At 31.7% G+C, this 10,998-nt stretch overlaps 1 protein-coding gene across 1 annotated transcript in view; it reads right to left on the bottom strand.

Annotated features, from left to right (window-relative positions):
• The window catches only part of TMEM65 (transmembrane protein 65), a 45,175-nt gene that overhangs the window by 5,972 nt on the left and 28,205 nt on the right, over nucleotides 1-10,998 (bottom strand). The window contains exons 2-4 of the mRNA XM_024129418.3: nucleotides 7,682-7,726; nucleotides 4,593-4,660; nucleotides 246-300 (exon numbers count right to left, since the gene is read on the bottom strand). Of these exons, the coding sequence (XP_023985186.1) occupies nucleotides 246-300; nucleotides 4,593-4,660; nucleotides 7,682-7,726 (168 nt within the window). The remainder of the gene's footprint in view (nucleotides 1-245; nucleotides 301-4,592; nucleotides 4,661-7,681; nucleotides 7,727-10,998) is intronic.

Here is a 10,998-nt window from a genome sequence, read left to right as displayed (position 1 = left end):
GGCCCCCGTAACACAAAAAAAAAAAAAAAAAAAAAAAAAAAAAAAAAAAAAAAAGTACCTAAACTTTCCAGAAAAATATGTGCTACATATACGAAATTTAAAATTAGAGGAATAGGATTACGTAGATAAACTAAGAGACATCTCAGTGAATAAACTCATTCAAATAAAGTATCCTTTCTAAACCTAACCTACTAAAATGTTTCATAAATATACAATGGAATAATAACATTACTATTATTAAATACCTGCCATAGTTGAAATTCCCAAAATAATTCCAATAGATAACTCAATATGGGTTCCCTGAAAAATGATTACAAAGAAATTAATCTTAAAAATTAAAACTGAAATGACTATCAAAGAATAGCAAAACATTAATAAAAGATAAAATAATATGTTATCACAGCAAAATTATATATATAAAATATGCATAAATATACACATATACTACAGCAATTCACTTAATTATTAAATACTGGGTTGACCAGAAAATTCATTCGGATTTTTCCATAAGAGGTTATGGAAAAACCCAAATGAACTTTTTGGCCAACCCAATATATGCATTCATGCAGAAATAACATCAATATTTTATTTATTAAAATTAGGCTTTCATAAAACTAAAAAATAGCAACACACATAGCAATATCATCATTAATAATCTAGAATTTATATTTTCTCACCACAGAAAGTTGTTTTAATGCTTTTGAACACAAAGATAACCAACTCACCTACATTTTAAATTCTGAATGATACAACTATACTATTGATATTTACCCTATAAAAGATTTAAAAGACAGACAAAACCAGTTTCTAGGGACCCAAAAAATCAGACTTCACAAATTATCCTTAAAACACTTAGTTCTTTAACCGTTAAGTAATGAGACTGTATGATTCATTTATAAGCAACAATAGCATTTAATACAATAGAGCTACAGCAAAAATGAGGTTCCACTGTATTTCCACTGAATTAATTGAGAGTTTAAGATTTTCTATGTCTATCTCATTTCTCTAAAGAGAAGAGGGGCTCATATTTTTACTTCTACTTTAAAGAGAAGGAACTGAAGTGAAGAAGATTAAACCATTCTAATGGATTATTACATAGAATAAAGAAGAAATCCTACAATCTATTGTTCTAATTCAGTTCTAATCCTTACACAATTCTGCCATAAGTGGACTTAATTTTCAAAAGCTCTCTTGAATACTGATGCTTGAAAATTTCTAAAACTTTTAAAAAAATCTCAATAATACTTATGGAGAAAAAAAAAGAATGCCCTACAAATCTCAATGATATTTGTGAAGAAAAATAAAAAGAATGTCCTATCTGGTAATATAGAAATATTGTATTACTCAATTATTTACAAAATTGAAGAGAAGCTAAGTTTAATTTCCTCAATTTTCTTTCCCCTAGGCCTGTTGATTACACTCCTTTAAAATATAATTTTTGTAGGGTATGGACCAAGCAGCGTGACGTAAAAAAGTCTCCCAGGCACTTAAAGTTACAAGGTTGTAAAGATACCCAAAGAAACAGATTTCTGAAGAAGAAAACAGGCACGAAAAAGTATCTTAATATATGGAACCCAAAAAATCAGGAGCATTACTATAGAAGAGAAGCACTTGACAGCTGTAGTGTATAAAAATATAAATACAGCATCTTTAACAGCAATGAATCATTAGAAATGACCCCCCAAAAATCTGTTTGCCAATACATGTATTTATAAAGCATTTAAGTGCTTAATCATTTGGTTGAATTTAAGAAACATGAACATCCTTCAAACAGCATGAAAAGCCTCATATAAAGTCAAGGTCAGTTTGAAGGCAATGGACTATCCACTCCTTTCCTCTTTCCCATAGTTACATCAAATTTCATGTTAACAGGTGAGGTAGAAATTATAAATAAACCTAATACTAGTTGTCTTAAAATACCTGGTTCATCACCTTAATATGATTAATCTATGCTAGAATTTTAATCAATTCTATCCTAATTAAATTGTAAGAAAAATAATCCCCCCCAAACCCACTAAAATATGTTATAAAAATCAATCCCAATAATATAAAAATATAATAAAAAACCATGAAATCAAAAGCTTAGTATGAACAGCAGCCAAGAATAAAGGTCAAACCTACTATGAGAAGTTATATAGGAATTTGTTTACATGACCACAACTAGGGTAGCAGTTAAGAGAGTATACCTAACAGGAAAAACATCAAATGGCATGACAGAAAAGAGGAATAAAATATCTTCTTGACTTACTATCTTCAAACAGTCATAGCTATCCTACAATGTTTGGAGGCAATCAGTGTTTTGTTTTGTTTTGTTTTTAAAAAAAAAGGTGAAAAACATTCTTAAGATAATAATTTTCATTTATTTCCCTTTTCATAGATCCTACAGTTATTTATGGATTTTAGTCTTAGCAGTCTATTAAAAAGCCTCTTTGGAAAATTTAAGTGTTCTTGAATTATTCTGCAATTATCACAGGATAATATTTTTGCCATACCTATTACTCTTAATCAGGTTTAAGCCAGTAGTTTAATTATTTATTTCAGTACTATATAAATAAAAAACGGGTGATACTTTCCCGAAACTGGATTTCAATGTAAACCAGAAAAACAAATATTACTGAATTAGAGTCAATCATCTCAGGCCTGGAAAAATAGTCCACTCTCAGTTACACTAATAATGAGACACAGGCCTGAGTAATACAAAATAGGAACATTACAATAATTTGACTCTAGAATGTGGTTGTTCTGTTTGTTTTGTCTTGTTGGCATCTGTATTTAAACACAGATATCTGTTACTTTAGATATTTATTTCAAAGAAATAATAAGACCATACTGTGAAGGTCTTATTCAGGATCTAAGAAACTACCCAGTTTCCCTATTCTGATATCTCTTCAAAATCTCCCTGCACCCCTCTTTATGCAAAATATATCATCTCAACAATTCCCTGTAGCAAGGACAGTCTTTCATCATTTGAATATCTAAGGTCTGCCCAACTGAGGTGAAAGACACAAATGATTATTAAGATGGTAGAATGAGAGGTACCAGCTGTCAATAAAGAGAATCTAAAATATTGAGTGTAAAACTGAAACAGAGAAGCTTTAATTCAGACAATCTATTCAAGAACACATCAGATCTTAAACTATAGCTTCTAAATTCATCATAGTGGGGTTTTCATTACGATTAGATTTTATTTACATTAACTATTTAAATAATCTAATCAACTCAAGGTTTTAGTAATTTCAGAAAAGGTAGTGTAGTATGGTTGAATAAGTTTCTCATATTCACAGATATATAAAATAGCCAACTTGATTCTTATATACATAATAGGAAAATGTCATACTCAAAAGAACCAGCATTTTGAAATTGTATTTTAGAAGCTCTTACCAGACTACTTTGCTAAAGAATTACGTATCCAATGGGTGCTTATCACCTTCAAATTATGTGCATGCTACAGTATCTTCTGTGACTGCTTAAGGAGCAAGATACCTTCCTGATGTGTGAACCCTGTGCTTCCTCAACCAGGTGAATGTCTAGATTTTCTGGATATCTGATCCCACCTTATCAATCTGGACATAAGGTGAGACTACATACCAAAGAAAACCATTCTTGAATGAACCAATTTTAGATATTCTTTAAGCAAATTTTATAATCCATACAATGTAAATTATACTTTTATCCCTATTTTGAAACCAAATATTCTATTTATATCCATCTATAGTACATGTGACCTCCAAAACACCGAAACAAAAAACAAAAACAAACAACAACAACAAAAAAAACCCTGGCATCTCTCAAATATATTTCCCTCACATTCAATAATCCTAAAATCATTCCATTTCTTTTTTGAGTGGTCTCCTACAAAACACCTAGAATTTATAGGACTTTTTAAAAGTTTGAGTCAGTGAAGAGAAGTGGATAGAGCACTGGGCAGTTTCAGAAGACCTGCATTTTCATCATGACTTGATAATCTGGATCCAATATTGGTATCTAGTGACAAAAAGTGTCACAGAAGAGTAAGAAAGATAAATCAGCCATCCCTGAGACTAAACACTACTTGTAAGAAACAACCTTAAATTAAAATGACTTCAGCAAAGGAGAACTTTTTAACACTACGATGGAACAAAGACTGAAGGGTTTATTATTCACAGTATTCTGAATTGAAACTTAAATCATCTTTGGGTTAAATGGATAGACTATATATCCAAACACCCTTTAAAACATTTTTGTATGGGAAAACTGGACAAGGAACTAATTAATAACATACACATGATGACAACTGCTGATACAATTAAAGAACATTAGAAAATTTTACATACTTTATTCTTTAGTCAGAATGTTGAAACTAGAACAGAATAATACAGACCCAATAAATATGTTTATTATTGTCAATGCTTTACCAAAAGTCTTGATGATTAATAGATATGATGCCTTAAAAATTGAGCTATAGTCTAATTAACCTGAAATATAGTTAAAAATAGCCTTGTTCATTATGATATTAATTAAAACTTTATAGCTACAATATGTAAATTATTAGGAAAATTTAGACCACATTAATTTCTCTATTAACTCAAAATAGAAGGGTTGAAAGAACTTACTGCAACAATCATAATTGCATTATCCAAAAAGCCAAACCCTATGAAAGGTATCGCATTGTGGATGAATACTGAAAAACATCAAAAACAGAAAAATATGCTTTAAGATTTCTATAATTTTAAAATGACAAAAACAGACCATATGATTAAACTCTCATAAATAGATTTGATTTAAGTTTTGGAATTTGCTTTCCATTCCCCACAGACAAAAGATTCTGCTTCTCCTCTGTTTATATACTTGGTGGAAGATATACTAGGGAAAAAACAAAATAAAAACCACATAACATGTAAAATTAATTGTGTTAGGCTTCTGTGTTTCCTTATTGGCAACGCACACAGGTACAAATTACATACAGTTAATGACAGAACAAATAAATACACGAGTACCATGTTTTACCCGTTAAATTACTATTGACATCAATCTTTTTCTCTCTTAGACCTAACGACTGATACCATAAAATTGATCTCCATATTAGAAATAATAAAAAGAGTTCTGAATCAAATATCAGGGAAGCTATCTGGTCACTTATACTCACTAAACAATTTTTTAAACAAATGTTAGGAAAATGTGATGATCTCATCTGTCTTAGCCATCTGTGTTCAAAGTCCTCTTTCCCCCCTCAACACATCAGTATCCCTGATAGCTTTCACCAACTAAAACAAACAATATTTGATTTAAATGAAAATGTAACTTGATCTCTTCCTACCAAAGGCACATCTCACCCTATCTATCTAGTACATAATCTGAATGACCTGAGAAAACAGAAGTGTAACTAGGAAGAACTAATACCTATTTTTAAAATATATTTAGCTTCATTTTTTTTCCTATTTACATCTTTAGCACATTGCAGAATGCCTAGTGCACAGTAGATGCTCAATAAACATTAGTTAAATAAGTTGAGGACACCTAACTTGGAAAGGAAGAGAACTCTAGATTAAGAGAATTGAAGGAAGACTGTGAAACAGATTAAAAGCTGGGGACAGTTAAGACTTTATTCTAGTTATTCTATAAACTTGCCAAGGTATAGTCAACATCCATTCAACTGAGGACTTTTTAAAAATAAACATCAAGGCTCTGAGTTTTATATCACATCCAAAAAATAGTCCCTTAAACCAACTGGTTATATATGTATTCCGTGCCTTTAGATCTTTTTTCTTTTAATGCAGTTAAGTCCACAGAAAGTATAATTAAAATATAATCCAGAAGTTATGAAAATTTGATACCACTCCACACCAATCAGGGAAGGCTAATAAGCAGTAAAACAAGAAACATTTCTACCCACAAGCACTGTCAAAGACTAAGATCAAGGGGGAAAATAGTATATATCCTAGGTCATTTCAGAGTTCTTCTCGTTATCATATAAGAATGTCCCAGGTAAAAAGCAGCTTTTAAATTATAAAGCATATTGTTTTATTTTTTTAAGCATATTGTTTTAAAAGCTATGAAAGATGATAAAAATCAAGTGGCACGTTAATGAAATGGGATTTTTTAATTAAAGAGTCTAGACTTAGTTCTTTGACTTTTTGCCTAGATCCAGCTGCTTAATGACCAGACATTCAAAATTTTATAATAATCAGCTTCTAAAACACATACAGAATTTCAAAAAAATATTACAAATTTGACATGCCAAAAAAAATAATGAAATTTTTTAAATTCACCATATGAAACATTTACAGTGAAAAGAGAGCTACTTAAATGTATATCTGGAGAGCAGACTCTCCAGACATCTCAATCATCTTTGAAATGTAAATATGGCAAAGTAACTATGAAACCTTTGGGATTACTAAACATTTTAGGGTTAATTTGATGGCATCTCTAAAACTGGCTAGTTATAAATATCTTAAAAGTAGGTGTCAAGGTTATTAAACTAAGTTTAAGATTAGACTAATTGCTATCTTAGTAAAAACTTGGTCATAAAACCAAAGCATGTTGCTACACTGCTATAATAATTACCTGGAACTATAAAATATATTATGCTTTGATGTTTAGACCTAAGTAAATGTGTTCTGTAAATAAAAATTTATTTTCATTCCAAAGGAAAATTGTAAGTTTCAGAAAGTCAAATAAACACGTACTGGACACTCCACAGGGCACATGAGATACAAAGATACTTGGTTACCAGCCCTCAAGAAGTTTGGGTATGATAACACAGCCATATTAGCAGGTAATTTCAATATGACCCCCAAAATGGTAATAGCATTATACAGTGCTATGGATATTGATTGTATGAATCCAGGCTAGAAGAATAAAAAAAGTTTACCTGGGAAAGAAACGTCTTAAAGAATTCTTCAATTGTTTTGATATCTGGGAAAAATTACTTATTTCTAATACAAATTATATTCTACCTCTGAGAGTAAAAAGAACTATTAAAAAGAACTGCCTACTAAATTTTAATTATATAAGTTTGCTCTCCAGCATGTAATGATATCCTACCAATTGCTTCAGTTTCCTTTGGGAAATATTATTCTCTAACTCAGTAGTTGTTAGCAAATCACATCTAATATTTAGCTTTAACTTACAACCTATTCAAATTCACTGCACCGCTAAATAATTCTCTTCTTCCATTGTCTTTATAGTAAGATCCCAAACTATTTTACATTACTGTGGTGTTAGCCCTTGAATATTTATTCCAATCATAATAAAGAAAGCACACTAGCAGCATTGTAAAGCTCTTCTTCCTGGTGTTTTAAAATGAACTTTACTTTCTTCATTATTACAAACAACAAATCAGAGTATTTTCTCCACCAAAGAAAATAGCCTAGAAATTCTAGTTCTGAAATTACCCAACTTAAATCCAAACTAAACATACCCTTCTTCTTGAGAATTAAGAAAACCTCTACTATAATTCTATCTCTAGATGGTAACAATATTTTAACAATAATAGATATGGTTAACAATCTTAGAAATTCCATAATACTGTAATATGTCTTAAACCAAGTTTACAAACTTTTTGCTTCAGCATAATAAATAGGATAATCCACTCTATCTGGAATGATTTAACTTACTGACTTCTGTACTATTAATGAGTAACACAGTTATTTCAAGTCCAAAAGACAGATGCACAAATATTTAACAATTATAGAACCATTACCATATCTCAGCTGTCCTGGGGTGGGTGGTAGAGCTTCCAATTTTTCTGAAGGGGAAAGAAAGGGTGTGGTCAAGAATTAGTTACTATAGCATGATTTCTTTTTTATTACAATGAAGAAAATACCAGCAGAATTACAAAGGGAGAGAATAGCAGAGTTTTTCATAAATTATCTTCAGGTTAATGGACCAAAGTTATCCATACAGGAAATATTACTTGGTATAGATTAAATTGCAAAGCTAGAAAACAAAACTGAGCTTTAGTTACAGGCCTACCATGGACACTATAGCCCTGAGTAAATCATTTGCTTTTTGGTTTTTTGTAAGTCCTTGTATCTATATAATGAGGCTGTTCACACAAATTACAGTGAAAAAAAAAATTTCAGAAATATAGCTACCCTTCTTTAAAATGGCAACCCTAAATGACTTAAGAAATAGATACCCAAACAAACACTGATAATACTCAAGTAGACCTTTAAATAAATACTCAAGTAGACCTTTCCTTTAAAAATAGGAAAATAGGGCTTCCCTGGTGGCACAGTGGTTGGGAGTCTGCCTGCCGATGCAGGGGACACGGGTTTGTGCCCCGGTCTGGGAAGATCCCACGTGCCGCGGAGTGGCTGGGCCCGTGAGCCATGGCCGCTGAGCCTGCGCGTCCGGAGCCTGTGTTCCGCAACGGGAGAGGCCACAGCAGTGGGAGGCCCGCGTACCAAAAAAAAAAAAAAAAAAAAAAGGAAAATAATATTTTAAAGCAATGTATTACACCAGTAACTTCACCAGATTGTGTTATGTTCCTTAATTAATATCCCTAGATAATATACTGAATATTGAGTTTTGAAACCTATACTACTGGATAATTAGAATATTCTACACAATAAAATGACCCAAAAGAGTAGAGTATCATTCAAAAAATAGCAATATTACTTATAATATATGTCATAATAAACACAGAAAGTTTTCCCAAGTATATATATCAAAGTAGCTTCAAGTGCCATCATTAAATCTAAAAATTAACAATTGTTACAAAGAATCTACCTACCTAATCTCATAACAGTAAACAACTCACCATTTATAAGTAAGAGTAAGCTATGGTAAAATGGCAGAGAATTCCACCTTCTTTATCCTCACTCAATCCAACAGAAGTAACTGATAACCTATACAGAAGAACCCAAACCATGGATCTCTCTGCTCTAAAGATTTAGTACAAACAACCGAAGTGTCCAAGGAAATTCATTACAAACTGGATGTATATTTTCTAAAATATTTATTTATAATCTATGACAACGTAAGAACTGAAGAATTTATTTTTTAAAAAGGAAAAAGCAAATAAATCTCCATTAATAAGCTATATAAAAAGGAGTATGATTCATATTTGTAAATGTTATTTTACTGAAAAAGCATATAGTATCATAAAGGCTTTACAATAAGAAATAGGCTAAAACCTAGAGTTTAGGCAATTACTGAATTATTCAGAAAGTTCTAAGAATGCAAGTTTAAGTTTTGTTTTTCCTTTTTTAGAACAGTTAAGAAATGAAGATATCCTAAAACTTTGTAGAATTTTACATCTGCTTAGAATATACTTTCCATTCTTTGACTAGCACTGTTACTTCAAAATCTACTTTGAAAGCACGCAAATAGTTTTCCAAATTTTTAACAAGAAAGGTAAGATACCACTGTACTTCCACAGAGTTTTCTGGTGAAGTAAACATGCAAAAGTGGTTACATACCAGAACTATTTCCTAGTTGCATTACTCTCATCATCACTACAGTTCTGACACTGTGAGAAGTCCTCGTCAGTTGACTGAACATCTTGAAATACCTAAAAACTCAACAAGCAGGACCTTCCCAATATAATGAGAATATACAGAGTCCTTGCTTTTACTTCTTCAAATTCCTTACACACTGAGCAAAATATTTAAAATATTTTACAACTTCTAAGACAAAAGGATAAGGGCTAGGCAAATGTATAACCTGTAGTGGTAAAGAGGGAAAAAATCAAATAATGTAACCAATATTCCTAATCTGTCTTTCCAAGTACACATAAGGATTAAAAAATTAAAGGTAATGAAAAATAATTTTTTTTTAAGATAGAGAAAAAGAAAGAAATATAAAGTAAAGAAGACAGAGCAGGGAAGAAAACCACTGGCACAGAGATTAAAGTAAAATCAAAGCACAGATTTTTGCCTCCTGCATCATAAAAAACCTAAGGAATAATAAGAGTAAATATGAAAGGAACATTTCCTAGAAAGTGAAAATTTTATTGGAAAGTATCTATAAAAAATTGTGAATCATAAATTGATCAGTTTGAGGATTCTGACACTATAAATTATCTTCTTTACTACATTGACTGAAAGAAAATAAAATACGTATCAGAAGTTAAAGGGCTTCCCTGGTGGCGCAGCGGTTAAGAATCTGCCAGCCAATGCAGGAGACACGGGTTCAAGCCCTGGTCCGGGAAGATCCCACAGGCCGCGGAGCAACAAGCCCATGCGCCACAACTACTGAGCCTGCGCTCTAGAGCCCGCGAGCCACAACTACTGAGCCCGCGTGCCACAACTACTGAAGCCCGCGAGCCTAGAGCCCGTCCTCTGCAACGAGAGAAGCCACGCAATGAGAAGCCCGCGCACAGCAACGAAGAGTAGCCCCCTCTCACTGCAACTAGAGACGGCCCGCGAGCAGCAACAAAGACCCAACGCAGCCAAAAATAAAACCAATAAAATAAATAAATTTTAAAAATAATTAAAAAAAAAGAAGTTAAAAACATTAGATGTATAACACACAGCAAAACTCAATCTTGGAAATAAGCCCAAGGTTTCAGAAATCTATACAAGTTTTAAAATGTCATGGCTGCCAATTTAACCTCCCTGAAAAGTCATAATAAACCCCAAAGCTTTATTTCCCTACATATATATCTTAACAATAAAATTTTTCTTCTGACATATGGTAAACTATGTACAGTTACATAGAAATGTATTCTAATCTACTGTTTTATTAAGCAGAATTCGGAGTTAGAAAAACCAGTTCTTTCAGTTACTCTATGTGCGTATGTATGTGTTACATGCATCATAATTTCTCTCTTTTCTAAATATTTTTAAATAAGATGACTATTAAGATTGTACATCACCACACCATATTCTCCAACCATTTTTAGCTTAAGAAATCCTGGTTCTACTTCCAATACTGGCTGCATAATCTTCTATCAGACCAATCCTGCACAGAACAACTATAACTATAAATAAATATTTGAAAGCACTGGAAAATGACCAAAAGTAGGTTGATTCTGGAGAGGAATCAACACTTAGAAGAAAGAATGGAACTAAA

Source organism: Physeter macrocephalus, chromosome 15, assembly GCF_002837175.3.
Source record: "Physeter macrocephalus isolate SW-GA chromosome 15, ASM283717v5, whole genome shotgun sequence".
NCBI classification, from domain to species: Eukaryota; Metazoa; Chordata; class Mammalia; order Artiodactyla; family Physeteridae; genus Physeter; species Physeter macrocephalus.
This window is presented reverse-complemented; position numbering and strand designations above follow the sequence as displayed.